This window comes from Schistocerca cancellata, unplaced genomic scaffold (genome assembly GCF_023864275.1).
Source record: "Schistocerca cancellata isolate TAMUIC-IGC-003103 unplaced genomic scaffold, iqSchCanc2.1 HiC_scaffold_562, whole genome shotgun sequence".
Taxonomy (NCBI): domain Eukaryota; kingdom Metazoa; phylum Arthropoda; class Insecta; order Orthoptera; family Acrididae; genus Schistocerca; species Schistocerca cancellata.
Window position 1 is genome coordinate 88,256 of NW_026046575.1, and position 27,536 is coordinate 115,791.

The 27,536-nt window shown below is 49.4% G+C and overlaps 1 protein-coding gene and 30 non-coding genes across 31 annotated transcripts in view; 10 read left to right on the forward strand and 21 right to left on the reverse strand.

Moving 5' to 3' along the window:
• The window catches only part of LOC126130822 (mucin-19-like), a 162,498-nt gene that overhangs the window by 87,842 nt on the left and 47,120 nt on the right, over positions 1–27,536 (reverse strand). The window contains exons 20-29 of the mRNA XM_049915167.1: positions 24,878–24,985; positions 22,193–22,300; positions 19,507–19,614; positions 16,822–16,929; positions 14,136–14,243; positions 11,451–11,558; positions 8,765–8,872; positions 6,079–6,186; positions 3,396–3,503; positions 713–820 (exon numbers count right to left, since the gene is read on the reverse strand). Of these exons, the coding sequence (XP_049771124.1) occupies positions 713–820; positions 3,396–3,503; positions 6,079–6,186; positions 8,765–8,872; positions 11,451–11,558; positions 14,136–14,243; positions 16,822–16,929; positions 19,507–19,614; positions 22,193–22,300; positions 24,878–24,985 (1,080 nt within the window). The remainder of the gene's footprint in view (positions 1–712; positions 821–3,395; positions 3,504–6,078; positions 6,187–8,764; positions 8,873–11,450; positions 11,559–14,135; positions 14,244–16,821; positions 16,930–19,506; positions 19,615–22,192; positions 22,301–24,877; positions 24,986–27,536) is intronic.
• Positions 1,192–1,263, reverse strand: Trnap-cgg (transfer RNA proline (anticodon CGG)). The gene has a single exon. It is a non-coding gene; the product is annotated as a tRNA-Pro (tRNA).
• Trnav-uac (transfer RNA valine (anticodon UAC)) lies at positions 1,499–1,571 on the forward strand. The gene has a single exon. It is a non-coding gene; the product is annotated as a tRNA-Val (tRNA).
• Trnap-ugg (transfer RNA proline (anticodon UGG)) lies at positions 2,176–2,247 on the reverse strand. The gene has a single exon. It is a non-coding gene; the product is annotated as a tRNA-Pro (tRNA).
• Trnap-cgg (transfer RNA proline (anticodon CGG)) lies at positions 3,875–3,946 on the reverse strand. Its single transcript has one exon. It is a non-coding gene; the product is annotated as a tRNA-Pro (tRNA).
• On the forward strand, positions 4,182–4,254 carry Trnav-uac (transfer RNA valine (anticodon UAC)). The gene has a single exon. It is a non-coding gene; the product is annotated as a tRNA-Val (tRNA).
• Positions 4,859–4,930, reverse strand: Trnap-ugg (transfer RNA proline (anticodon UGG)). The gene has a single exon. It is a non-coding gene; the product is annotated as a tRNA-Pro (tRNA).
• Positions 6,558–6,629, reverse strand: Trnap-cgg (transfer RNA proline (anticodon CGG)). The gene has a single exon. It is a non-coding gene; the product is annotated as a tRNA-Pro (tRNA).
• Trnav-uac (transfer RNA valine (anticodon UAC)) lies at positions 6,865–6,937 on the forward strand. The gene has a single exon. It is a non-coding gene; the product is annotated as a tRNA-Val (tRNA).
• Trnap-ugg (transfer RNA proline (anticodon UGG)) lies at positions 7,542–7,613 on the reverse strand. The gene has a single exon. It is a non-coding gene; the product is annotated as a tRNA-Pro (tRNA).
• On the reverse strand, positions 9,244–9,315 carry Trnap-cgg (transfer RNA proline (anticodon CGG)). The gene has a single exon. It is a non-coding gene; the product is annotated as a tRNA-Pro (tRNA).
• Positions 9,551–9,623, forward strand: Trnav-uac (transfer RNA valine (anticodon UAC)). The gene has a single exon. It is a non-coding gene; the product is annotated as a tRNA-Val (tRNA).
• On the reverse strand, positions 10,228–10,299 carry Trnap-ugg (transfer RNA proline (anticodon UGG)). The gene has a single exon. It is a non-coding gene; the product is annotated as a tRNA-Pro (tRNA).
• Positions 11,930–12,001, reverse strand: Trnap-cgg (transfer RNA proline (anticodon CGG)). Its single transcript has one exon. It is a non-coding gene; the product is annotated as a tRNA-Pro (tRNA).
• Positions 12,237–12,309, forward strand: Trnav-uac (transfer RNA valine (anticodon UAC)). Its single transcript has one exon. It is a non-coding gene; the product is annotated as a tRNA-Val (tRNA).
• On the reverse strand, positions 12,914–12,985 carry Trnap-ugg (transfer RNA proline (anticodon UGG)). Its single transcript has one exon. It is a non-coding gene; the product is annotated as a tRNA-Pro (tRNA).
• Trnap-cgg (transfer RNA proline (anticodon CGG)) lies at positions 14,615–14,686 on the reverse strand. Its single transcript has one exon. It is a non-coding gene; the product is annotated as a tRNA-Pro (tRNA).
• Trnav-uac (transfer RNA valine (anticodon UAC)) lies at positions 14,922–14,994 on the forward strand. Its single transcript has one exon. It is a non-coding gene; the product is annotated as a tRNA-Val (tRNA).
• On the reverse strand, positions 15,599–15,670 carry Trnap-ugg (transfer RNA proline (anticodon UGG)). The gene has a single exon. It is a non-coding gene; the product is annotated as a tRNA-Pro (tRNA).
• Trnap-cgg (transfer RNA proline (anticodon CGG)) lies at positions 17,301–17,372 on the reverse strand. The gene has a single exon. It is a non-coding gene; the product is annotated as a tRNA-Pro (tRNA).
• On the forward strand, positions 17,608–17,680 carry Trnav-uac (transfer RNA valine (anticodon UAC)). The gene has a single exon. It is a non-coding gene; the product is annotated as a tRNA-Val (tRNA).
• Positions 18,285–18,356, reverse strand: Trnap-ugg (transfer RNA proline (anticodon UGG)). Its single transcript has one exon. It is a non-coding gene; the product is annotated as a tRNA-Pro (tRNA).
• Positions 19,986–20,057, reverse strand: Trnap-cgg (transfer RNA proline (anticodon CGG)). Its single transcript has one exon. It is a non-coding gene; the product is annotated as a tRNA-Pro (tRNA).
• On the forward strand, positions 20,293–20,365 carry Trnav-uac (transfer RNA valine (anticodon UAC)). Its single transcript has one exon. It is a non-coding gene; the product is annotated as a tRNA-Val (tRNA).
• On the reverse strand, positions 20,970–21,041 carry Trnap-ugg (transfer RNA proline (anticodon UGG)). Its single transcript has one exon. It is a non-coding gene; the product is annotated as a tRNA-Pro (tRNA).
• On the reverse strand, positions 22,672–22,743 carry Trnap-cgg (transfer RNA proline (anticodon CGG)). Its single transcript has one exon. It is a non-coding gene; the product is annotated as a tRNA-Pro (tRNA).
• Trnav-uac (transfer RNA valine (anticodon UAC)) lies at positions 22,979–23,051 on the forward strand. Its single transcript has one exon. It is a non-coding gene; the product is annotated as a tRNA-Val (tRNA).
• Trnap-ugg (transfer RNA proline (anticodon UGG)) lies at positions 23,656–23,727 on the reverse strand. The gene has a single exon. It is a non-coding gene; the product is annotated as a tRNA-Pro (tRNA).
• On the reverse strand, positions 25,357–25,428 carry Trnap-cgg (transfer RNA proline (anticodon CGG)). Its single transcript has one exon. It is a non-coding gene; the product is annotated as a tRNA-Pro (tRNA).
• On the forward strand, positions 25,664–25,736 carry Trnav-uac (transfer RNA valine (anticodon UAC)). Its single transcript has one exon. It is a non-coding gene; the product is annotated as a tRNA-Val (tRNA).
• On the reverse strand, positions 26,341–26,412 carry Trnap-ugg (transfer RNA proline (anticodon UGG)). The gene has a single exon. It is a non-coding gene; the product is annotated as a tRNA-Pro (tRNA).

Consider the following 27,536-nt stretch of genomic DNA (forward strand, 5'->3'; position numbering starts at 1 on the left):
AATTTTCATTGCCTGATCGTCCCTAGAATACTGTGTGGTATCAACTGGTTTCCAACAGCGATAGTAGTAAGTAAATCGACTACAAAGTCTTTCAAAGTAGGTCAGACACCAAAAAAAAAAAAAAAAAAAAAAAAAAACGGAGCTGCGCGTAGCTCATGTCATTCTGCTTTCAAAGGTGAATCAGCGGCTGGGAGTAGTGGCGTACTCCTGTAATCCAAGCTACTGGGAGGCTGTTGTGTGGGAGAGATCTGGAAACAACTACAGATTCGGCCGTTCCATGAGCTCAGGAATGGCCGCGATGCCTTCATCGAGCTCTGCAGATCGACATATGACAGCGTGGAAATTTCGCCGAGCGGTGGCTAAGGGTTTAGAGAAGCCAAACGCACTAACCACAAGAAAGTCGGGAAACCGAAGCTCATAACGAAAAGATTGCGGAATGCAGTGCGGAAGCAAAACTTCGAGAAGACCAACTCTGAAGCCATCGGCGCGCTAGGAATTATTCCTCGCAAGAAGCGATCATGTAGGAAGAGCGAGCCGAGGGTGTCGCTCGACCACACAATAAATTTTTGCTTAATCCAAATTTGCAATACCGGTTCGACACTAGAATACTGCGATAGTAATAAGCACGTCGACTGCAGTGTCATTTAGGGTAGTGAGTCAGACATGGGGAGGATATAAGGCGGGTGGAATATGCAGCGGCAGGGGGCATTGCAGGGCGGGCGCCGACTTCTTGCGCTGCGGCGCGCCGGTGCCGGCGGCGGCCTGGCTGGGCTGCTGGTGCCTCCATGTAGAGCTGCCGCCGAGCCCAGGCACCGTGCCGCTAACGAAGCGATTGCCTTTGGTGACATCTTTTGCAATAACGACTGCGCGAATCGACGGTATCTCGTAAGGAAAGAAAGAGCAGCAGCTGCCGCCGAGCCCAGGCGCCGTGCCTAACACGCAGAAGGTCCCCGGTTCGATTGCGGGCGGAAACCCGTTTTCGTCGCACTCAGCAAGACACTTGCTACGATCTCTGCAGTGACCACTTAAATCAACTTCAAACGTTCCACCAGCAGGGTGCACATGGCTCAAATGAAACATGAAACTGTTTCAGAACTGGTTGTCGGATTTTAGCGCTGACTTGGAGGCCTGGAAATGCGCGAAACAGCCGCCGCCATGCGATTTGTTACCACACCGTTGTACAAAACGCAAGGGCTCGTCCGGGATTTGAACCCGGGACCTCCTGCACCCGAAGCAGGAATCATACCCCTAGACCAACGAGCCTGTCCGTTCCGAAAACGCACTGCATGTGAATGACGCCACCTTTGATGGTCTCACCCTGTAGGGCTGCAGCTCACCCAGCGTTCTCCCTGTCTGTCGCGGTTGGATTGTTTTCATCGACGTCTTTTACTATAGGAACTTCACGAATCGGAGGGAGCTCGTAGCCGATGCCCTTGCTAACACAGAAGAAAAACTGTTGCTATTACGAGTCTCCGGGTGGTACACGAAAAGAACCGTCGTTTCCGTGGTGTAGCGGTTATCACGTCTGCTTTACACGCAGAAGGTCCCCGGTTCGATCCCGGGCGGGAACACAACAATTTTAATCTATATTTCGGATTTCATTTCCGAGATGACCTCACGTCCGCGTATGCAGAGACAAGCAATGTCGTATGCTAGACGGATAGGGCGTCATTTTACTGTCAAATACTGTTGCTCTCTTATTGCACCGGTATTTGGTAACTGGGAACGCCCCTAGCTCCATTATGGCTGGCAAAATTTATAATCCGGTTCTTCAGGGCTACTTCAAGTGCGCTTGCTACTGGCTTTCCTGAGCTCACCCTACTCGCCTTGTCACAGCTCTGTCAAAGTGTGATGCTAACTAATAATGAGAAACTCTTGGCCACTCTCAATCTTACATGCCACCACCCCTTTGTTGTTGCCGTCGTTAGTAAGATGAGGGTAGACTGTCGCACAATTAAGCTTAATCTCCACTCACGGTGCACATATTCCGCAAAGACAACCTTGTTTTCCGTTGCATGCAAAATTACCGTCTGCGTTTCTACCGAATTCCACCTACGTACTTTACTGGTGCCGCATTCTTGTTATATCCACGTGCTATAACAGGCGTCTACTCTTCATTGAGGAGCTGCAACCGGGGCTGAGTTCCACCTACTCTTCAGCACGGTCAAAATGGCAGGGCTCGTCCGGGATTTGAACCCGGGACCTCCTGCACCCAAAGCAGGAATCATACCCCTAGACCAACGAGCCACCTGCCTGGAGCAGTCAAGTTAATCCCAGGTAGTGGACCTCACAGGGAACACAAACTTTTACGTGAATTCGCAAGATAAACGCTTTCTGCAGGCAGCACTCACCACTGATGAGAAGAATATTAAAGGCAACGAATAAAAAGCGAAATAACTTCATCGAACACTGCTTATGAACAGCCGGCAGTGCCTCAGTTTCGGTATGTGGTTTCTCAGGGTTAAGAGAAGGCGAATGCACTAAACAAAAGAACATCGGGAAACCAAGCACCAACTCATAACGAAAAGATTGCACAATATACTGCAAGTAAAATTTACAGAAGACGGATACTGAAGACGCCGCACACGAAAGAATTATTCTATGCAGTAACGATTATCTAGGAAGCGTAAATTGCATGTGCTGCTCCACCACACAACTTCTTTTGATACTGTTTTACTTATTCTAAATTTTCATTGCCTGATCGTCCCTAGAATACTGTGTGGTATCAACTGGTTTCCAACAGCGATAGTAGTAAGTAAATCGACTACAAAGTCTTTCAAAGTAGGTCAGACACCAAAAAAAAAAAAAAAAAAAAAAAAACGGAGCTGCGCGTAGCTCATGTCATTCTGCTTTCAAAGGTGAATCAGCGGCTGGGAGTAGTGGCGTACTCCTGTAATCCAAGCTACTGGGAGGCTGTTGTGTGGGAGAGATCTGGAAACAACTACAGATTCGGCCGTTCCATGAGCTCAGGAATGGCCGCGATGCCTTCATCGAGCTCTGCAGATCGACATATGACAGCGTGGAAATTTCGCCGAGCGGTGGCTAAGGGTTTAGAGAAGCCAAACGCACTAAACACAAGAAAGTCGGGAAACCGAAGCTCATAACGAAAAGATTGCGGAATGCAGTGCGGAAGCAAAACTTCGAGAAGACCAACTCTGAAGCCATCGGCGCGCTAGGAATTATTCCTCGCAAGAAGCGATCATGTAGGAAGAGCGAGCCGAGGGTGTCGCTCGACCACACAATAAATTTTTGCTTAATCCAAATTTGCAATACCGGTTCGACACTAGAATACTGCGATAGTAATAAGCACGTCGACTGCAGTGTCATTTAGGGTAGTGAGTCAGACATGGGGAGGATATAAGGCGGGTGGAATATGCAGCGGCAGGGGGCATTGCAGGGCGGGCGCCGACTTCTTGCGCTGCGGCGCGCCGGTGCCGGCGGCGGCCTGGCTGGGCTGCTGGTGCCTCCATGTAGAGCTGCCGCCGAGCCCAGGCACCGTGCCGCTAACGAAGCGATTGCCTTTGGTGACATCTTTTGCAATAACGACTGCGCGAATCGACGGTATCTCGTAAGGAAAGAAAGAGCAGCAGCTGCCGCCGAGCCCAGGCGCCGTGCCTAACACGCAGAAGGTCCCCGGTTCGATTGCGGGCGGAAACCCGTTTTCGTCGCACTCAGCAAGACACTTGCTACGATCTCTGCAGTGACCACTTAAATCAACTTCAAACGTTCCACCAGCAGGGTGCACATGGCTCAAATGAAACATGAAACTGTTTCAGAACTGGTTGTCGGATTTTAGCGCTGACTTGGAGGCCTGGAAATGCGCGAAACAGCCGCCGCCATGCGATTTGTTACCACACCGTTGTACAAAACGCAAGGGCTCGTCCGGGATTTGAACCCGGGACCTCCTGCACCCGAAGCAGGAATCATACCCCTAGACCAACGAGCCTGTCCGTTCCGAAAACGCACTGCATGTGAATGACGCCACCTTTGATGGTCTCACCCTGTAGGGCTGCAGCTCACCCAGCGTTCTCCCTGTCTGTCGCGGTTGGATTGTTTTCATCGACGTCTTTTACTATAGGAACTTCACGAATCGGAGGGAGCTCGTAGCCGATGCCCTTGCTAACACAGAAGAAAAACTGTTGCTATTACGAGTCTCCGGGTGGTACACGAAAAGAACCGTCGTTTCCGTGGTGTAGCGGTTATCACGTCTGCTTTACACGCAGAAGGTCCCCGGTTCGATCCCGGGCGGGAACACAACAATTTTAATCTATATTTCGGATTTCATTTCCGAGATGACCTCACGTCCGCGTATGCAGAGACAAGCAATGTCGTATGCTAGACGGATAGGGCGTCATTTTACTGTCAAATACTGTTGCTCTCTTATTGCACCGGTATTTGGTAACTGGGAACGCCCCTAGCTCCATTATGGCTGGCAAAATTTATAATCCGGTTCTTCAGGGCTACTTCAAGTGCGCTTGCTACTGGCTTTCCTGAGCTCACCCTACTCGCCTTGTCACAGCTCTGTCAAAGTGTGATGCTAACTAATAATGAGAAACTCTTGGCCACTCTCAATCTTACATGCCACCACCCCTTTGTTGTTGCCGTCGTTAGTAAGATGAGGGTAGACTGTCGCACAATTAAGCTTAATCTCCACTCACGGTGCACATATTCCGCAAAGACAACCTTGTTTTCCGTTGCATGCAAAATTACCGTCTGCGTTTCTACCGAATTCCACCTACGTACTTTACTGGTGCCGCATTCTTGTTATATCCACGTGCTATAACAGGCGTCTACTCTTCATTGAGGAGCTGCAACCGGGGCTGAGTTCCACCTACTCTTCAGCACGGTCAAAATGGCAGGGCTCGTCCGGGATTTGAACCCGGGACCTCCTGCACCCAAAGCAGGAATCATACCCCTAGACCAACGAGCCACCTGCCTGGAGCAGTCAAGTTAATCCCAGGTAGTGGACCTCACAGGGAACACAAACTTTTACGTGAATTCGCAAGATAAACGCTTTCTGCAGGCAGCACTCACCACTGATGAGAAGAATATTAAAGGCAACGAATAAAAAGCGAAATAACTTCATCGAACACTGCTTATGAACAGCCGGCAGTGCCTCAGTTTCGGTATGTGGTTTCTCAGGGTTAAGAGAAGGCGAATGCACTAAACAAAAGAACATCGGGAAACCAAGCACCAACTCATAACGAAAAGATTGCACAATATACTGCAAGTAAAATTTACAGAAGACGGATACTGAAGACGCCGCACACGAAAGAATTATTCTATGCAGTAACGATTATCTAGGAAGCGTAAATTGCATGTGCTGCTCCACCACACAACTTCTTTTGATACTGTTTTACTTATTCTAAATTTTCATTGCCTGATCGTCCCTAGAATACTGTGTGGTATCAACTGGTTTCCAACAGCGATAGTAGTAAGTAAATCGACTACAAAGTCTTTCAAAGTAGGTCAGACACCAAAAAAAAAAAAAAAAAAAAAAAAACGGAGCTGCGCGTAGCTCATGTCATTCTGCTTTCAAAGGTGAATCAGCGGCTGGGAGTAGTGGCGTACTCCTGTAATCCAAGCTACTGGGAGGCTGTTGTGTGGGAGAGATCTGGAAACAACTACAGATTCGGCCGTTCCATGAGCTCAGGAATGGCCGCGATGCCTTCATCGAGCTCTGCAGATCGACATATGACAGCGTGGAAATTTCGCCGAGCGGTGGCTAAGGGTTTAGAGAAGCCAAACGCACTAAACACAAGAAAGTCGGGAAACCGAAGCTCATAACGAAAAGATTGCGGAATGCAGTGCGGAAGCAAAACTTCGAGAAGACCAACTCTGAAGCCATCGGCGCGCTAGGAATTATTCCTCGCAAGAAGCGATCATGTAGGAAGAGCGAGCCGAGGGTGTCGCTCGACCACACAATAAATTTTTGCTTAATCCAAATTTGCAATACCGGTTCGACACTAGAATACTGCGATAGTAATAAGCACGTCGACTGCAGTGTCATTTAGGGTAGTGAGTCAGACATGGGGAGGATATAAGGCGGGTGGAATATGCAGCGGCAGGGGGCATTGCAGGGCGGGCGCCGACTTCTTGCGCTGCGGCGCGCCGGTGCCGGCGGCGGCCTGGCTGGGCTGCTGGTGCCTCCATGTAGAGCTGCCGCCGAGCCCAGGCACCGTGCCGCTAACGAAGCGATTGCCTTTGGTGACATCTTTTGCAATAACGACTGCGCGAATCGACGGTATCTCGTAAGGAAAGAAAGAGCAGCAGCTGCCGCCGAGCCCAGGCGCCGTGCCTAACACGCAGAAGGTCCCCGGTTCGATTGCGGGCGGAAACCCGTTTTCGTCGCACTCAGCAAGACACTTGCTACGATCTCTGCAGTGACCACTTAAATCAACTTCAAACGTTCCACCAGCTGGGTGCACATGGCTCAAATGAAACATGAAACTGTTTCAGAACTGGTTGTCGGATTTTAGCGCTGACTTGGAGGCCTGGAAATGCGCGAAACAGCCGCCGCCATGCGATTTGTTACCACACCGTTGTACAAAACGCAAGGGCTCGTCCGGGATTTGAACCCGGGACCTCCTGCACCCGAAGCAGGAATCATACCCCTAGACCAACGAGCCTGTCCGTTCCGAAAACGCACTGCATGTGAATGACGCCACCTTTGATGGTCTCACCCTGTAGGGCTGCAGCTCACCCAGCGTTCTCCCTGTCTGTCGCGGTTGGATTGTTTTCATCGACGTCTTTTACTATAGGAACTTCACGAATCGGAGGGAGCTCGTAGCCGATGCCCTTGCTAACACAGAAGAAAAACTGTTGCTATTACGAGTCTCCGGGTGGTACACGAAAAGAACCGTCGTTTCCGTGGTGTAGCGGTTATCACGTCTGCTTTACACGCAGAAGGTCCCCGGTTCGATCCCGGGCGGGAACACAACAATTTTAATCTATATTTCGGATTTCATTTCCGAGATGACCTCACGTCCGCGTATGCAGAGACAAGCAATGTCGTATGCTAGACGGATAGGGCGTCATTTTACTGTCAAATACTGTTGCTCTCTTATTGCACCGGTATTTGGTAACTGGGAACGCCCCTAGCTCCATTATGGCTGGCAAAATTTATAATCCGGTTCTTCAGGGCTACTTCAAGTGCGCTTGCTACTGGCTTTCCTGAGCTCACCCTACTCGCCTTGTCACAGCTCTGTCAAAGTGTGATGCTAACTAATAATGAGAAACTCTTGGCCACTCTCAATCTTACATGCCACCACCCCTTTGTTGTTGCCGTCGTTAGTAAGATGAGGGTAGACTGTCGCACAATTAAGCTTAATCTCCACTCACGGTGCACATATTCCGCAAAGACAACCTTGTTTTCCGTTGCATGCAAAATTACCGTCTGCGTTTCTACCGAATTCCACCTACGTACTTTACTGGTGCCGCATTCTTGTTATATCCACGTGCTATAACAGGCGTCTACTCTTCATTGAGGAGCTGCAACCGGGGCTGAGTTCCACCTACTCTTCAGCACGGTCAAAATGGCAGGGCTCGTCCGGGATTTGAACCCGGGACCTCCTGCACCCAAAGCAGGAATCATACCCCTAGACCAACGAGCCACCTGCCTGGAGCAGTCAAGTTAATCCCAGGTAGTGGACCTCACAGGGAACACAAACTTTTACGTGAATTCGCAAGATAAACGCTTTCTGCAGGCAGCACTCACCACTGATGAGAAGAATATTAAAGGCAACGAATAAAAAGCGAAATAACTTCATCGAACACTGCTTATGAACAGCCGGCAGTGCCTCAGTTTCGGTATGTGGTTTCTCAGGGTTAAGAGAAGGCGAATGCACTAAACAAAAGAACATCGGGAAACCAAGCACCAACTCATAACGAAAAGATTGCACAATATACTGCAAGTAAAATTTACAGAAGACGGATACTGAAGACGCCGCACACAAAAGAATTATTCTATGCAGTAACGATTATCTAGGAAGCGTAAATTGCATGTGCTGCTCCACCACACAACTTCTTTTGATACTGTTTTACTTATTCTAAATTTTCATTGCCTGATCGTCCCTAGAATACTGTGTGGTATCAACTGGTTTCCAACAGCGATAGTAGTAAGTAAATCGACTACAAAGTCTTTCAAAGTAGGTCAGACACCAAAAAAAAAAAAAAAAAAAAAAAAAAAACGGAGCTGCGCGTAGCTCATGTCATTCTGCTTTCAAAGGTGAATCAGCGGCTGGGAGTAGTGGCGTACTCCTGTAATCCAAGCTACTGGGAGGCTGTTGTGTGGGAGAGATCTGGAAACAACTACAGATTCGGCCGTTCCATGAGCTCAGGAATGGCCGCGATGCCTTCATCGAGCTCTGCAGATCGACATATGACAGCGTGGAAATTTCGGCGAGCGGTGGCTAAGGGTTTAGAGAAGCCAAACGCACTAAACACAAGAAAGTCGGGAAACCGAAGCTCATAACGAAAAGATTGCGGAATGCAGTGCGGAAGCAAAACTTCGAGAAGACCAACTCTGAAGCCATCGGCGCGCTAGGAATTATTCCTCGCAAGAAGCGATCATGTAGGAAGAGCGAGCCGAGGGTGTCGCTCGACCACACAATAAATTTTTGCTTAATCCAAATTTGCAATACCGGTTCGACACTAGAATACTGCGATAGTAATAAGCACGTCGACTGCAGTGTCATTTAGGGTAGTGAGTCAGACATGGGGAGGATATAAGGCGGGTGGAATATGCAGCGGCAGGGGGCATTGCAGGGCGGGCGCCGACTTCTTGCGCTGCGGCGCGCCGGTGCCGGCGGCGGCCTGGCTGGGCTGCTGGTGCCTCCATGTAGAGCTGCCGCCGAGCCCAGGCACCGTGCCGCTAACGAAGCGATTGCCTTTGGTGACATCTTTTGCAATAACGACTGCGCGAATCGACGGTATCTCGTAAGGAAAGAAAGAGCAGCAGCTGCCGCCGAGCCCAGGCGCCGTGCCTAACACGCAGAAGGTCCCCGGTTCGATTGCGGGCGGAAACCCGTTTTCGTCGCACTCAGCAAGACACTTGCTACGATCTCTGCAGTGACCACTTAAATCAACTTCAAACGTTCCACCAGCAGGGTGCACATGGCTCAAATGAAACATGAAACTGTTTCAGAACTGGTTGTCGGATTTTAGCGCTGACTTGGAGGCCTGGAAATGCGCGAAACAGCCGCCGCCATGCGATTTGTTACCACACCGTTGTACAAAACGCAAGGGCTCGTCCGGGATTTGAACCCGGGACCTCCTGCACCCGAAGCAGGAATCATACCCCTAGACCAACGAGCCTGTCCGTTCCGAAAACGCACTGCATGTGAATGACGCCACCTTTGATGGTCTCACCCTGTAGGGCTGCAGCTCACCCAGCGTTCTCCCTGTCTGTCGCGGTTGGATTGTTTTCATCGACGTCTTTTACTATAGGAACTTCACGAATCGGAGGGAGCTCGTAGCCGATGCCCTTGCTAACACAGAAGAAAAACTGTTGCTATTACGAGTCTCCGGGTGGTACACGAAAAGAACCGTCGTTTCCGTGGTGTAGCGGTTATCACGTCTGCTTTACACGCAGAAGGTCCCCGGTTCGATCCCGGGCGGGAACACAACAATTTTAATCTATATTTCGGATTTCATTTCCGAGATGACCTCACGTCCGCGTATGCAGAGACAAGCAATGTCGTATGCTAGACGGATAGGGCGTCATTTTACTGTCAAATACTGTTGCTCTCTTATTGCACCGGTATTTGGTAACTGGGAACGCCCCTAGCTCCATTATGGCTGGCAAAATTTATAATCCGGTTCTTCAGGGCTACTTCAAGTGCGCTTGCTACTGGCTTTCCTGAGCTCACCCTACTCGCCTTGTCACAGCTCTGTCAAAGTGTGATGCTAACTAATAATGAGAAACTCTTGGCCACTCTCAATCTTACATGCCACCACCCCTTTGTTGTTGCCGTCGTTAGTAAGATGAGGGTAGACTGTCGCACAATTAAGCTTAATCTCCACTCACGGTGCACATATTCCGCAAAGACAACCTTGTTTTCCGTTGCATGCAAAATTACCGTCTGCGTTTCTACCGAATTCCACCTACGTACTTTACTGGTGCCGCATTCTTGTTATATCCACGTGCTATAACAGGCGTCTACTCTTCATTGAGGAGCTGCAACCGGGGCTGAGTTCCACCTACTCTTCAGCACGGTCAAAATGGCAGGGCTCGTCCGGGATTTGAACCCGGGACCTCCTGCACCCAAAGCAGGAATCATACCCCTAGACCAACGAGCCACCTGCCTGGAGCAGTCAAGTTAATCCCAGGTAGTGGACCTCACAGGGAACACAAACTTTTACGTGAATTCGCAAGATAAACGCTTTCTGCAGGCAGCACTCACCACTGATGAGAAGAATATTAAAGGCAACGAATAAAAAGCGAAATAACTTCATCGAACACTGCTTATGAACAGCCGGCAGTGCCTCAGTTTCGGTATGTGGTTTCTCAGGGTTAAGAGAAGGCGAATGCACTAAACAAAAGAACATCGGGAAACCAAGCACCAACTCATAACGAAAAGATTGCACAATATACTGCAAGTAAAATTTACAGAAGACGGATACTGAAGACGCCGCACACAAAAGAATTATTCTATGCAGTAACGATTATCTAGGAAGCGTAAATTGCATGTGCTGCTCCACCACACAACTTCTTTTGATACTGTTTTACTTATTCTAAATTTTCATTGCCTGATCGTCCCTAGAATACTGTGTGGTATCAACTGGTTTCCAACAGCGATAGTAGTAAGTAAATCGACTACAAAGTCTTTCAAAGTAGGTCAGACACCAAAAAAAAAAAAAAAAAAAAAAAAAAAACGGAGCTGCGCGTAGCTCATGTCATTCTGCTTTCAAAGGTGAATCAGCGGCTGGGAGTAGTGGCGTACTCCTGTAATCCAAGCTACTGGGAGGCTGTTGTGTGGGAGAGATCTGGAAACAACTACAGATTCGGCCGTTCCATGAGCTCAGGAATGGCCGCGATGCCTTCATCGAGCTCTGCAGATCGACATATGACAGCGTGGAAATTTCGGCGAGCGGTGGCTAAGGGTTTAGAGAAGCCAAACGCACTAAACACAAGAAAGTCGGGAAACCGAAGCTCATAACGAAAAGATTGCGGAATGCAGTGCGGAAGCAAAACTTCGAGAAGACCAACTCTGAAGCCATCGGCGCGCTAGGAATTATTCCTCGCAAGAAGCGATCATGTAGGAAGAGCGAGCCGAGGGTGTCGCTCGACCACACAATAAATTTTTGCTTAATCCAAATTTGCAATACCGGTTCGACACTAGAATACTGCGATAGTAATAAGCACGTCGACTGCAGTGTCATTTAGGGTAGTGAGTCAGACATGGGGAGGATATAAGGCGGGTGGAATATGCAGCGGCAGGGGGCATTGCAGGGCGGGCGCCGACTTCTTGCGCTGCGGCGCGCCGGTGCCGGCGGCGGCCTGGCTGGGCTGCTGGTGCCTCCATGTAGAGCTGCCGCCGAGCCCAGGCACCGTGCCGCTAACGAAGCGATTGCCTTTGGTGACATCTTTTGCAATAACGACTGCGCGAATCGACGGTATCTCGTAAGGAAAGAAAGAGCAGCAGCTGCCGCCGAGCCCAGGCGCCGTGCCTAACACGCAGAAGGTCCCCGGTTCGATTGCGGGCGGAAACCCGTTTTCGTCGCACTCAGCAAGACACTTGCTACGATCTCTGCAGTGACCACTTAAATCAACTTCAAACGTTCCACCAGCAGGGTGCACATGGCTCAAATGAAACATGAAACTGTTTCAGAACTGGTTGTCGGATTTTAGCGCTGACTTGGAGGCCTGGAAATGCGCGAAACAGCCGCCGCCATGCGATTTGTTACCACACCGTTGTACAAAACGCAAGGGCTCGTCCGGGATTTGAACCCGGGACCTCCTGCACCCGAAGCAGGAATCATACCCCTAGACCAACGAGCCTGTCCGTTCCGAAAACGCACTGCATGTGAATGACGCCACCTTTGATGGTCTCACCCTGTAGGGCTGCAGCTCACCCAGCGTTCTCCCTGTCTGTCGCGGTTGGATTGTTTTCATCGACGTCTTTTACTATAGGAACTTCACGAATCGGAGGGAGCTCGTAGCCGATGCCCTTGCTAACACAGAAGAAAAACTGTTGCTATTACGAGTCTCCGGGTGGTACACGAAAAGAACCGTCGTTTCCGTGGTGTAGCGGTTATCACGTCTGCTTTACACGCAGAAGGTCCCCGGTTCGATCCCGGGCGGGAACACAACAATTTTAATCTATATTTCGGATTTCATTTCCGAGATGACCTCACGTCCGCGTATGCAGAGACAAGCAATGTCGTATGCTAGACGGATAGGGCGTCATTTTACTGTCAAATACTGTTGCTCTCTTATTGCACCGGTATTTGGTAACTGGGAACGCCCCTAGCTCCATTATGGCTGGCAAAATTTATAATCCGGTTCTTCAGGGCTACTTCAAGTGCGCTTGCTACTGGCTTTCCTGAGCTCACCCTACTCGCCTTGTCACAGCTCTGTCAAAGTGTGATGCTAACTAATAATGAGAAACTCTTGGCCACTCTCAATCTTACATGCCACCACCCCTTTGTTGTTGCCGTCGTTAGTAAGATGAGGGTAGACTGTCGCACAATTAAGCTTAATCTCCACTCACGGTGCACATATTCCGCAAAGACAACCTTGTTTTCCGTTGCATGCAAAATTACCGTCTGCGTTTCTACCGAATTCCACCTACGTACTTTACTGGTGCCGCATTCTTGTTATATCCACGTGCTATAACAGGCGTCTACTCTTCATTGAGGAGCTGCAACCGGGGCTGAGTTCCACCTACTCTTCAGCACGGTCAAAATGGCAGGGCTCGTCCGGGATTTGAACCCGGGACCTCCTGCACCCAAAGCAGGAATCATACCCCTAGACCAACGAGCCACCTGCCTGGAGCAGTCAAGTTAATCCCAGGTAGTGGACCTCACAGGGAACACAAACTTTTACGTGAATTCGCAAGATAAACGCTTTCTGCAGGCAGCACTCACCACTGATGAGAAGAATATTAAAGGCAACGAATAAAAAGCGAAATAACTTCATCGAACACTGCTTATGAACAGCCGGCAGTGCCTCAGTTTCGGTATGTGGTTTCTCAGGGTTAAGAGAAGGCGAATGCACTAAACAAAAGAACATCGGGAAACCAAGCACCAACTCATAACGAAAAGATTGCACAATATACTGCAAGTAAAATTTACAGAAGACGGATACTGAAGACGCCGCACACAAAAGAATTATTCTATGCAGTAACGATTATCTAGGAAGCGTAAATTGCATGTGCTGCTCCACCACACAACTTCTTTTGATACTGTTTTACTTATTCTAAATTTTCATTGCCTGATCGTCCCTAGAATACTGTGTGGTATCAACTGGTTTCCAACAGCGATAGTAGTAAGTAAATCGACTACAAAGTCTTTCAAAGTAGGTCAGACACCAAAAAAAAAAAAAAAAAAAAAAAAAAACGGAGCTGCGCGTAGCTCATGTCATTCTGCTTTCAAAGGTGAATCAGCGGCTGGGAGTAGTGGCGTACTCCTGTAATCCAAGCTACTGGGAGGCTGTTGTGTGGGAGAGATCTGGAAACAACTACAGATTCGGCCGTTCCATGAGCTCAGGAATGGCCGCGATGCCTTCATCGAGCTCTGCAGATCGACATATGACAGCGTGGAAATTTCGGCGAGCGGTGGCTAAGGGTTTAGAGAAGCCAAACGCACTAAACACAAGAAAGTCGGGAAACCGAAGCTCATAACGAAAAGATTGCGGAATGCAGTGCGGAAGCAAAACTTCGAGAAGACCAACTCTGAAGCCATCGGCGCGCTAGGAATTATTCCTCGCAAGAAGCGATCATGTAGGAAGAGCGAGCCGAGGGTGTCGCTCGACCACACAATAAATTTTTGCTTAATCCAAATTTGCAATACCGGTTCGACACTAGAATACTGCGATAGTAATAAGCACGTCGACTGCAGTGTCATTTAGGGTAGTGAGTCAGACATGGGGAGGATATAAGGCGGGTGGAATATGCAGCGGCAGGGGGCATTGCAGGGCGGGCGCCGACTTCTTGCGCTGCGGCGCGCCGGTGCCGGCGGCGGCCTGGCTGGGCTGCTGGTGCCTCCATGTAGAGCTGCCGCCGAGCCCAGGCACCGTGCCGCTAACGAAGCGATTGCCTTTGGTGACATCTTTTGCAATAACGACTGCGCGAATCGACGGTATCTCGTAAGGAAAGAAAGAGCAGCAGCTGCCGCCGAGCCCAGGCGCCGTGCCTAACACGCAGAAGGTCCCCGGTTCGATTGCGGGCGGAAACCCGTTTTCGTCGCACTCAGCAAGACACTTGCTACGATCTCTGCAGTGACCACTTAAATCAACTTCAAACGTTCCACCAGCTGGGTGCACATGGCTCAAATGAAACATGAAACTGTTTCAGAACTGGTTGTCGGATTTTAGCGCTGACTTGGAGGCCTGGAAATGCGCGAAACAGCCGCCGCCATGCGATTTGTTACCACACCGTTGTACAAAACGCAAGGGCTCGTCCGGGATTTGAACCCGGGACCTCCTGCACCCGAAGCAGGAATCATACCCCTAGACCAACGAGCCTGTCCGTTCCGAAAACGCACTGCATGTGAATGACGCCACCTTTGATGGTCTCACCCTGTAGGGCTGCAGCTCACCCAGCGTTCTCCCTGTCTGTCGCGGTTGGATTGTTTTCATCGACGTCTTTTACTATAGGAACTTCACGAATCGGAGGGAGCTCGTAGCCGATGCCCTTGCTAACACAGAAGAAAAACTGTTGCTATTACGAGTCTCCGGGTGGTACACGAAAAGAACCGTCGTTTCCGTGGTGTAGCGGTTATCACGTCTGCTTTACACGCAGAAGGTCCCCGGTTCGATCCCGGGCGGGAACACAACAATTTTAATCTATATTTCGGATTTCATTTCCGAGATGACCTCACGTCCGCGTATGCAGAGACAAGCAATGTCGTATGCTAGACGGATAGGGCGTCATTTTACTGTCAAATACTGTTGCTCTCTTATTGCACCGGTATTTGGTAACTGGGAACGCCCCTAGCTCCATTATGGCTGGCAAAATTTATAATCCGGTTCTTCAGGGCTACTTCAAGTGCGCTTGCTACTGGCTTTCCTGAGCTCACCCTACTCGCCTTGTCACAGCTCTGTCAAAGTGTGATGCTAACTAATAATGAGAAACTCTTGGCCACTCTCAATCTTACATGCCACCACCCCTTTGTTGTTGCCGTCGTTAGTAAGATGAGGGTAGACTGTCGCACAATTAAGCTTAATCTCCACTCACGGTGCACATATTCCGCAAAGACAACCTTGTTTTCCGTTGCATGCAAAATTACCGTCTGCGTTTCTACCGAATTCCACCTACGTACTTTACTGGTGCCGCATTCTTGTTATATCCACGTGCTATAACAGGCGTCTACTCTTCATTGAGGAGCTGCAACCGGGGCTGAGTTCCACCTACTCTTCAGCACGGTCAAAATGGCAGGGCTCGTCCGGGATTTGAACCCGGGACCTCCTGCACCCAAAGCAGGAATCATACCCCTAGACCAACGAGCCACCTGCCTGGAGCAGTCAAGTTAATCCCAGGTAGTGGACCTCACAGGGAACACAAACTTTTACGTGAATTCGCAAGATAAACGCTTTCTGCAGGCAGCACTCACCACTGATGAGAAGAATATTAAAGGCAACGAATAAAAAGCGAAATAACTTCATCGAACACTGCTTATGAACAGCCGGCAGTGCCTCAGTTTCGGTATGTGGTTTCTCAGGGTTAAGAGAAGGCGAATGCACTAAACAAAAGAACATCGGGAAACCAAGCACCAACTCATAACGAAAAGATTGCACAATATACTGCAAGTAAAATTTACAGAAGACGGATACTGAAGACGCCGCACACAAAAGAATTATTCTATGCAGTAACGATTATCTAGGAAGCGTAAATTGCATGTGCTGCTCCACCACACAACTTCTTTTGATACTGTTTTACTTATTCTAAATTTTCATTGCCTGATCGTCCCTAGAATACTGTGTGGTATCAACTGGTTTCCAACAGCGATAGTAGTAAGTAAATCGACTACAAAGTCTTTCAAAGTAGGTCAGACACCAAAAAAAAAAAAAAAAAAAAAAAAAAAACGGAGCTGCGCGTAGCTCATGTCATTCTGCTTTCAAAGGTGAATCAGCGGCTGGGAGTAGTGGCGTACTCCTGTAATCCAAGCTACTGGGAGGCTGTTGTGTGGGAGAGATCTGGAAACAACTACAGATTCGGCCGTTCCATGAGCTCAGGAATGGCCGCGATGCCTTCATCGAGCTCTGCAGATCGACATATGACAGCGTGGAAATTTCGGCGAGCGGTGGCTAAGGGTTTAGAGAAGCCAAACGCACTAAACACAAGAAAGTCGGGAAACCGAAGCTCATAACGAAAAGATTGCGGAATGCAGTGCGGAAGCAAAACTTCGAGAAGACCAACTCTGAAGCCATCGGCGCGCTAGGAATTATTCCTCGCAAGAAGCGATCATGTAGGAAGAGCGAGCCGAGGGTGTCGCTCGACCACACAATAAATTTTTGCTTAATCCAAATTTGCAATACCGGTTCGACACTAGAATACTGCGATAGTAATAAGCACGTCGACTGCAGTGTCATTTAGGGTAGTGAGTCAGACATGGGGAGGATATAAGGCGGGTGGAATATGCAGCGGCAGGGGGCATTGCAGGGCGGGCGCCGACTTCTTGCGCTGCGGCGCGCCGGTGCCGGCGGCGGCCTGGCTGGGCTGCTGGTGCCTCCATGTAGAGCTGCCGCCGAGCCCAGGCACCGTGCCGCTAACGAAGCGATTGCCTTTGGTGACATCTTTTGCAATAACGACTGCGCGAATCGACGGTATCTCGTAAGGAAAGAAAGAGCAGCAGCTGCCGCCGAGCCCAGGCGCCGTGCCTAACACGCAGAAGGTCCCCGGTTCGATTGCGGGCGGAAACCCGTTTTCGTCGCACTCAGCAAGACACTTGCTACGATCTCTGCAGTGACCACTTAAATCAACTTCAAACGTTCCACCAGCAGGGTGCACATGGCTCAAATGAAACATGAAACTGTTTCAGAACTGGTTGTCGGATTTTAGCGCTGACTTGGAGGCCTGGAAATGCGCGAAACAGCCGCCGCCATGCGATTTGTTACCACACCGTTGTACAAAACGCAAGGGCTCGTCCGGGATTTGAACCCGGGACCTCCTGCACCCGAAGCAGGAATCATACCCCTAGACCAACGAGCCTGTCCGTTCCGAAAACGCACTGCATGTGAATGACGCCACCTTTGATGGTCTCACCCTGTAGGGCTGCAGCTCACCCAGCGTTCTCCCTGTCTGTCGCGGTTGGATTGTTTTCATCGACGTCTTTTACTATAGGAACTTCACGAATCGGAGGGAGCTCGTAGCCGATGCCCTTGCTAACACAGAAGAAAAACTGTTGCTATTACGAGTCTCCGGGTGGTACACGAAAAGAACCGTCGTTTCCGTGGTGTAGCGGTTATCACGTCTGCTTTACACGCAGAAGGTCCCCGGTTCGATCCCGGGCGGGAACACAACAATTTTAATCTATATTTCGGATTTCATTTCCGAGATGACCTCACGTCCGCGTATGCAGAGACAAGCAATGTCGTATGCTAGACGGATAGGGCGTCATTTTACTGTCAAATACTGTTGCTCTCTTATTGCACCGGTATTTGGTAACTGGGAACGCCCCTAGCTCCATTATGGCTGGCAAAATTTATAATCCGGTTCTTCAGGGCTACTTCAAGTGCGCTTGCTACTGGCTTTCCTGAGCTCACCCTACTCGCCTTGTCACAGCTCTGTCAAAGTGTGATGCTAACTAATAATGAGAAACTCTTGGCCACTCTCAATCTTACATGCCACCACCCCTTTGTTGTTGCCGTCGTTAGTAAGATGAGGGTAGACTGTCGCACAATTAAGCTTAATCTCCACTCACGGTGCACATATTCCGCAAAGACAACCTTGTTTTCCGTTGCATGCAAAATTACCGTCTGCGTTTCTACCGAATTCCACCTACGTACTTTACTGGTGCCGCATTCTTGTTATATCCACGTGCTATAACAGGCGTCTACTCTTCATTGAGGAGCTGCAACCGGGGCTGAGTTCCACCTACTCTTCAGCACGGTCAAAATGGCAGGGCTCGTCCGGGATTTGAACCCGGGACCTCCTGCACCCAAAGCAGGAATCATACCCCTAGACCAACGAGCCACCTGCCTGGAGCAGTCAAGTTAATCCCAGGTAGTGGACCTCACAGGGAACACAAACTTTTACGTGAATTCGCAAGATAAACGCTTTCTGCAGGCAGCACTCACCACTGATGAGAAGAATATTAAAGGCAACGAATAAAAAGCGAAATAACTTCATCGAACACTGCTTATGAACAGCCGGCAGTGCCTCAGTTTCGGTATGTGGTTTCTCAGGGTTAAGAGAAGGCGAATGCACTAAACAAAAGAACATCGGGAAACCAAGCACCAACTCATAACGAAAAGATTGCACAATATACTGCAAGTAAAATTTACAGAAGACGGATACTGAAGACGCCGCACACAAAAGAATTATTCTATGCAGTAACGATTATCTAGGAAGCGTAAATTGCATGTGCTGCTCCACCACACAACTTCTTTTGATACTGTTTTACTTATTCTAAATTTTCATTGCCTGATCGTCCCTAGAATACTGTGTGGTATCAACTGGTTTCCAACAGCGATAGTAGTAAGTAAATCGACTACAAAGTCTTTCAAAGTAGGTCAGACACCAAAAAAAAAAAAAAAAAAAAAAAAAAACGGAGCTGCGCGTAGCTCATGTCATTCTGCTTTCAAAGGTGAATCAGCGGCTGGGAGTAGTGGCGTACTCCTGTAATCCAAGCTACTGGGAGGCTGTTGTGTGGGAGAGATCTGGAAACAACTACAGATTCGGCCGTTCCATGAGCTCAGGAATGGCCGCGATGCCTTCATCGAGCTCTGCAGATCGACATATGACAGCGTGGAAATTTCGGCGAGCGGTGGCTAAGGGTTTAGAGAAGCCAAACGCACTAAACACAAGAAAGTCGGGAAACCGAAGCTCATAACGAAAAGATTGCGGAATGCAGTGCGGAAGCAAAACTTCGAGAAGACCAACTCTGAAGCCATCGGCGCGCTAGGAATTATTCCTCGCAAGAAGCGATCATGTAGGAAGAGCGAGCCGAGGGTGTCGCTCGACCACACAATAAATTTTTGCTTAATCCAAATTTGCAATACCGGTTCGACACTAGAATACTGCGATAGTAATAAGCACGTCGACTGCAGTGTCATTTAGGGTAGTGAGTCAGACATGGGGAGGATATAAGGCGGGTGGAATATGCAGCGGCAGGGGGCATTGCAGGGCGGGCGCCGACTTCTTGCGCTGCGGCGCGCCGGTGCCGGCGGCGGCCTGGCTGGGCTGCTGGTGCCTCCATGTAGAGCTGCCGCCGAGCCCAGGCACCGTGCCGCTAACGAAGCGATTGCCTTTGGTGACATCTTTTGCAATAACGACTGCGCGAATCGACGGTATCTCGTAAGGAAAGAAAGAGCAGCAGCTGCCGCCGAGCCCAGGCGCCGTGCCTAACACGCAGAAGGTCCCCGGTTCGATTGCGGGCGGAAACCCGTTTTCGTCGCACTCAGCAAGACACTTGCTACGATCTCTGCAGTGACCACTTAAATCAACTTCAAACGTTCCACCAGCTGGGTGCACATGGCTCAAATGAAACATGAAACTGTTTCAGAACTGGTTGTCGGATTTTAGCGCTGACTTGGAGGCCTGGAAATGCGCGAAACAGCCGCCGCCATGCGATTTGTTACCACACCGTTGTACAAAACGCAAGGGCTCGTCCGGGATTTGAACCCGGGACCTCCTGCACCCGAAGCAGGAATCATACCCCTAGACCAACGAGCCTGTCCGTTCCGAAAACGCACTGCATGTGAATGACGCCACCTTTGATGGTCTCACCCTGTAGGGCTGCAGCTCACCCAGCGTTCTCCCTGTCTGTCGCGGTTGGATTGTTTTCATCGACGTCTTTTACTATAGGAACTTCACGAATCGGAGGGAGCTCGTAGCCGATGCCCTTGCTAACACAGAAGAAAAACTGTTGCTATTACGAGTCTCCGGGTGGTACACGAAAAGAACCGTCGTTTCCGTGGTGTAGCGGTTATCACGTCTGCTTTACACGCAGAAGGTCCCCGGTTCGATCCCGGGCGGGAACACAACAATTTTAATCTATATTTCGGATTTCATTTCCGAGATGACCTCACGTCCGCGTATGCAGAGACAAGCAATGTCGTATGCTAGACGGATAGGGCGTCATTTTACTGTCAAATACTGTTGCTCTCTTATTGCACCGGTATTTGGTAACTGGGAACGCCCCTAGCTCCATTATGGCTGGCAAAATTTATAATCCGGTTCTTCAGGGCTACTTCAAGTGCGCTTGCTACTGGCTTTCCTGAGCTCACCCTACTCGCCTTGTCACAGCTCTGTCAAAGTGTGATGCTAACTAATAATGAGAAACTCTTGGCCACTCTCAATCTTACATGCCACCACCCCTTTGTTGTTGCCGTCGTTAGTAAGATGAGGGTAGACTGTCGCACAATTAAGCTTAATCTCCACTCACGGTGCACATATTCCGCAAAGACAACCTTGTTTTCCGTTGCATGCAAAATTACCGTCTGCGTTTCTACCGAATTCCACCTACGTACTTTACTGGTGCCGCATTCTTGTTATATCCACGTGCTATAACAGGCGTCTACTCTTCATTGAGGAGCTGCAACCGGGGCTGAGTTCCACCTACTCTTCAGCACGGTCAAAATGGCAGGGCTCGTCCGGGATTTGAACCCGGGACCTCCTGCACCCAAAGCAGGAATCATACCCCTAGACCAACGAGCCACCTGCCTGGAGCAGTCAAGTTAATCCCAGGTAGTGGACCTCACAGGGAACACAAACTTTTACGTGAATTCGCAAGATAAACGCTTTCTGCAGGCAGCACTCACCACTGATGAGAAGAATATTAAAGGCAACGAATAAAAAGCGAAATAACTTCATCGAACACTGCTTATGAACAGCCGGCAGTGCCTCAGTTTCGGTATGTGGTTTCTCAGGGTTAAGAGAAGGCGAATGCACTAAACAAAAGAACATCGGGAAACCAAGCACCAACTCATAACGAAAAGATTGCACAATATACTGCAAGTAAAATTTACAGAAGACGGATACTGAAGACGCCGCACACAAAAGAATTATTCTATGCAGTAACGATTATCTAGGAAGCGTAAATTGCATGTGCTGCTCCACCACACAACTTCTTTTGATACTGTTTTACTTATTCTAAATTTTCATTGCCTGATCGTCCCTAGAATACTGTGTGGTATCAACTGGTTTCCAACAGCGATAGTAGTAAGTAAATCGACTACAAAGTCTTTCAAAGTAGGTCAGACACCAAAAAAAAAAAAAAAAAAAAAAAAAAAACGGAGCTGCGCGTAGCTCATGTCATTCTGCTTTCAAAGGTGAATCAGCGGCTGGGAGTAGTGGCGTACTCCTGTAATCCAAGCTACTGGGAGGCTGTTGTGTGGGAGAGATCTGGAAACAACTACAGATTCGGCCGTTCCATGAGCTCAGGAATGGCCGCGATGCCTTCATCGAGCTCTGCAGATCGACATATGACAGCGTGGAAATTTCGGCGAGCGGTGGCTAAGGGTTTAGAGAAGCCAAACGCACTAAACACAAGAAAGTCGGGAAACCGAAGCTCATAACGAAAAGATTGCGGAATGCAGTGCGGAAGCAAAACTTCGAGAAGACCAACTCTGAAGCCATCGGCGCGCTAGGAATTATTCCTCGCAAGAAGCGATCATGTAGGAAGAGCGAGCCGAGGGTGTCGCTCGACCACACAATAAATTTTTGCTTAATCCAAATTTGCAATACCGGTTCGACACTAGAATACTGCGATAGTAATAAGCACGTCGACTGCAGTGTCATTTAGGGTAGTGAGTCAGACATGGGGAGGATATAAGGCGGGTGGAATATGCAGCGGCAGGGGGCATTGCAGGGCGGGCGCCGACTTCTTGCGCTGCGGCGCGCCGGTGCCGGCGGCGGCCTGGCTGGGCTGCTGGTGCCTCCATGTAGAGCTGCCGCCGAGCCCAGGCACCGTGCCGCTAACGAAGCGATTGCCTTTGGTGACATCTTTTGCAATAACGACTGCGCGAATCGACGGTATCTCGTAAGGAAAGAAAGAGCAGCAGCTGCCGCCGAGCCCAGGCGCCGTGCCTAACACGCAGAAGGTCCCCGGTTCGATTGCGGGCGGAAACCCGTTTTCGTCGCACTCAGCAAGACACTTGCTACGATCTCTGCAGTGACCACTTAAATCAACTTCAAACGTTCCACCAGCAGGGTGCACATGGCTCAAATGAAACATGAAACTGTTTCAGAACTGGTTGTCGGATTTTAGCGCTGACTTGGAGGCCTGGAAATGCGCGAAACAGCCGCCGCCATGCGATTTGTTACCACACCGTTGTACAAAACGCAAGGGCTCGTCCGGGATTTGAACCCGGGACCTCCTGCACCCGAAGCAGGAATCATACCCCTAGACCAACGAGCCTGTCCGTTCCGAAAACGCACTGCATGTGAATGACGCCACCTTTGATGGTCTCACCCTGTAGGGCTGCAGCTCACCCAGCGTTCTCCCTGTCTGTCGCGGTTGGATTGTTTTCATCGACGTCTTTTACTATAGGAACTTCACGAATCGGAGGGAGCTCGTAGCCGATGCCCTTGCTAACACAGAAGAAAAACTGTTGCTATTACGAGTCTCCGGGTGGTACACGAAAAGAACCGTCGTTTCCGTGGTGTAGCGGTTATCACGTCTGCTTTACACGCAGAAGGTCCCCGGTTCGATCCCGGGCGGGAACACAACAATTTTAATCTATATTTCGGATTTCATTTCCGAGATGACCTCACGTCCGCGTATGCAGAGACAAGCAATGTCGTATGCTAGACGGATAGGGCGTCATTTTACTGTCAAATACTGTTGCTCTCTTATTGCACCGGTATTTGGTAACTGGGAACGCCCCTAGCTCCATTATGGCTGGCAAAATTTATAATCCGGTTCTTCAGGGCTACTTCAAGTGCGCTTGCTACTGGCTTTCCTGAGCTCACCCTACTCGCCTTGTCACAGCTCTGTCAAAGTGTGATGCTAACTAATAATGAGAAACTCTTGGCCACTCTCAATCTTACATGCCACCACCCCTTTGTTGTTGCCGTCGTTAGTAAGATGAGGGTAGACTGTCGCACAATTAAGCTTAATCTCCACTCACGGTGCACATATTCCGCAAAGACAACCTTGTTTTCCGTTGCATGCAAAATTACCGTCTGCGTTTCTACCGAATTCCACCTACGTACTTTACTGGTGCCGCATTCTTGTTATATCCACGTGCTATAACAGGCGTCTACTCTTCATTGAGGAGCTGCAACCGGGGCTGAGTTCCACCTACTCTTCAGCACGGTCAAAATGGCAGGGCTCGTCCGGGATTTGAACCCGGGACCTCCTGCACCCAAAGCAGGAATCATACCCCTAGACCAACGAGCCACCTGCCTGGAGCAGTCAAGTTAATCCCAGGTAGTGGACCTCACAGGGAACACAAACTTTTACGTGAATTCGCAAGATAAACGCTTTCTGCAGGCAGCACTCACCACTGATGAGAAGAATATTAAAGGCAACGAATAAAAAGCGAAATAACTTCATCGAACACTGCTTATGAACAGCCGGCAGTGCCTCAGTTTCGGTATGTGGTTTCTCAGGGTTAAGAGAAGGCGAATGCACTAAACAAAAGAACATCGGGAAACCAAGCACCAACTCATAACGAAAAGATTGCACAATATACTGCAAGTAAAATTTACAGAAGACGGATACTGAAGACGCCGCACACAAAAGAATTATTCTATGCAGTAACGATTATCTAGGAAGCGTAAATTGCATGTGCTGCTCCACCACACAACTTCTTTTGATACTGTTTTACTTATTCTAAATTTTCATTGCCTGATCGTCCCTAGAATACTGTGTGGTATCAACTGGTTTCCAACAGCGATAGTAGTAAGTAAATCGACTACAAAGTCTTTCAAAGTAGGTCAGACACCAAAAAAAAAAAAAAAAAAAAAAAAAAACGGAGCTGCGCGTAGCTCATGTCATTCTGCTTTCAAAGGTGAATCAGCGGCTGGGAGTAGTGGCGTACTCCTGTAATCCAAGCTACTGGGAGGCTGTTGTGTGGGAGAGATCTGGAAACAACTACAGATTCGGCCGTTCCATGAGCTCAGGAATGGCCGCGATGCCTTCATCGAGCTCTGCAGATCGACATATGACAGCGTGGAAATTTCGGCGAGCGGTGGCTAAGGGTTTAGAGAAGCCAAACGCACTAAACACAAGAAAGTCGGGAAACCGAAGCTCATAACGAAAAGATTGCGGAATGCAGTGCGGAAGCAAAACTTCGAGAAGACCAACTCTGAAGCCATCGGCGCGCTAGGAATTATTCCTCGCAAGAAGCGATCATGTAGGAAGAGCGAGCCGAGGGTGTCGCTCGACCACACAATAAATTTTTGCTTAATCCAAATTTGCAATACCGGTTCGACACTAGAATACTGCGATAGTAATAAGCACGTCGACTGCAGTGTCATTTAGGGTAGTGAGTCAGACATGGGGAGGATATAAGGCGGGTGGAATATGCAGCGGCAGGGGGCATTGCAGGGCGGGCGCCGACTTCTTGCGCTGCGGCGCGCCGGTGCCGGCGGCGGCCTGGCTGGGCTGCTGGTGCCTCCATGTAGAGCTGCCGCCGAGCCCAGGCACCGTGCCGCTAACGAAGCGATTGCCTTTGGTGACATCTTTTGCAATAACGACTGCGCGAATCGACGGTATCTCGTAAGGAAAGAAAGAGCAGCAGCTGCCGCCGAGCCCAGGCGCCGTGCCTAACACGCAGAAGGTCCCCGGTTCGATTGCGGGCGGAAACCCGTTTTCGTCGCACTCAGCAAGACACTTGCTACGATCTCTGCAGTGACCACTTAAATCAACTTCAAACGTTCCACCAGCTGGGTGCACATGGCTCAAATGAAACATGAAACTGTTTCAGAACTGGTTGTCGGATTTTAGCGCTGACTTGGAGGCCTGGAAATGCGCGAAACAGCCGCCGCCATGCGATTTGTTACCACACCGTTGTACAAAACGCAAGGGCTCGTCCGGGATTTGAACCCGGGACCTCCTGCACCCGAAGCAGGAATCATACCCCTAGACCAACGAGCCTGTCCGTTCCGAAAACGCACTGCATGTGAATGACGCCACCTTTGATGGTCTCACCCTGTAGGGCTGCAGCTCACCCAGCGTTCTCCCTGTCTGTCGCGGTTGGATTGTTTTCATCGACGTCTTTTACTATAGGAACTTCACGAATCGGAGGGAGCTCGTAGCCGATGCCCTTGCTAACACAGAAGAAAAACTGTTGCTATTACGAGTCTCCGGGTGGTACACGAAAAGAACCGTCGTTTCCGTGGTGTAGCGGTTATCACGTCTGCTTTACACGCAGAAGGTCCCCGGTTCGATCCCGGGCGGGAACACAACAATTTTAATCTATATTTCGGATTTCATTTCCGAGATGACCTCACGTCCGCGTATGCAGAGACAAGCAATGTCGTATGCTAGACGGATAGGGCGTCATTTTACTGTCAAATACTGTTGCTCTCTTATTGCACCGGTATTTGGTAACTGGGAACGCCCCTAGCTCCATTATGGCTGGCAAAATTTATAATCCGGTTCTTCAGGGCTACTTCAAGTGCGCTTGCTACTGGCTTTCCTGAGCTCACCCTACTCGCCTTGTCACAGCTCTGTCAAAGTGTGATGCTAACTAATAATGAGAAACTCTTGGCCACTCTCAATCTTACATGCCACCACCCCTTTGTTGTTGCCGTCGTTAGTAAGATGAGGGTAGACTGTCGCACAATTAAGCTTAATCTCCACTCACGGTGCACATATTCCGCAAAGACAACCTTGTTTTCCGTTGCATGCAAAATTACCGTCTGCGTTTCTACCGAATTCCACCTACGTACTTTACTGGTGCCGCATTCTTGTTATATCCACGTGCTATAACAGGCGTCTACTCTTCATTGAGGAGCTGCAACCGGGGCTGAGTTCCACCTACTCTTCAGCACGGTCAAAATGGCAGGGCTCGTCCGGGATTTGAACCCGGGACCTCCTGCACCCAAAGCAGGAATCATACCCCTAGACCAACGAGCCACCTGCCTGGAGCAGTCAAGTTAATCCCAGGTAGTGGACCTCACAGGGAACACAAACTTTTACGTGAATTCGCAAGATAAACGCTTTCTGCAGGCAGCACTCACCACTGATGAGAAGAATATTAAAGGCAACGAATAAAAAGCGAAATAACTTCATCGAACACTGCTTATGAACAGCCGGCAGTGCCTCAGTTTCGGTATGTGGTTTCTCAGGGTTAAGAGAAGGCGAATGCACTAAACAAAAGAACATCGGGAAACCAAGCACCAACTCATAACGAAAAGATTGCACAATATACTGCAAGTAAAATTTACAGAAGACGGATACTGAAGACGCCGCACACAAAAGAATTATTCTATGCAGTAACGATTATCTAGGAAGCGTAAATTGCATGTGCTGCTCCACCACACAACTTCTTTTGATACTGTTTTACTTATTCTAAATTTTCATTGCCTGATCGTCCCTAGAATACTGTGTGGTATCAACTGGTTTCCAACAGCGATAGTAGTAAGTAAATCGACTACAAAGTCTTTCAAAGTAGGTCAGACACCAAAAAAAAAAAAAAAAAAAAAAAAAAAACGGAGCTGCGCGTAGCTCATGTCATTCTGCTTTCAAAGGTGAATCAGCGGCTGGGAGTAGTGGCGTACTCCTGTAATCCAAGCTACTGGGAGGCTGTTGTGTGGGAGAGATCTGGAAACAACTACAGATTCGGCCGTTCCATGAGCTCAGGAATGGCCGCGATGCCTTCATCGAGCTCTGCAGATCGACATATGACAGCGTGGAAATTTCGGCGAGCGGTGGCTAAGGGTTTAGAGAAGCCAAACGCACTAAACACAAGAAAGTCGGGAAACCGAAGCTCATAACGAAAAGATTGCGGAATGCAGTGCGGAAGCAAAACTTCGAGAAGACCAACTCTGAAGCCATCGGCGCGCTAGGAATTATTCCTCGCAAGAAGCGATCATGTAGGAAGAGCGAGCCGAGGGTGTCGCTCGACCACACAATAAATTTTTGCTTAATCCAAATTTGCAATACCGGTTCGACACTAGAATACTGCGATAGTAATAAGCACGTCGACTGCAGTGTCATTTAGGGTAGTGAGTCAGACATGGGGAGGATATAAGGCGGGT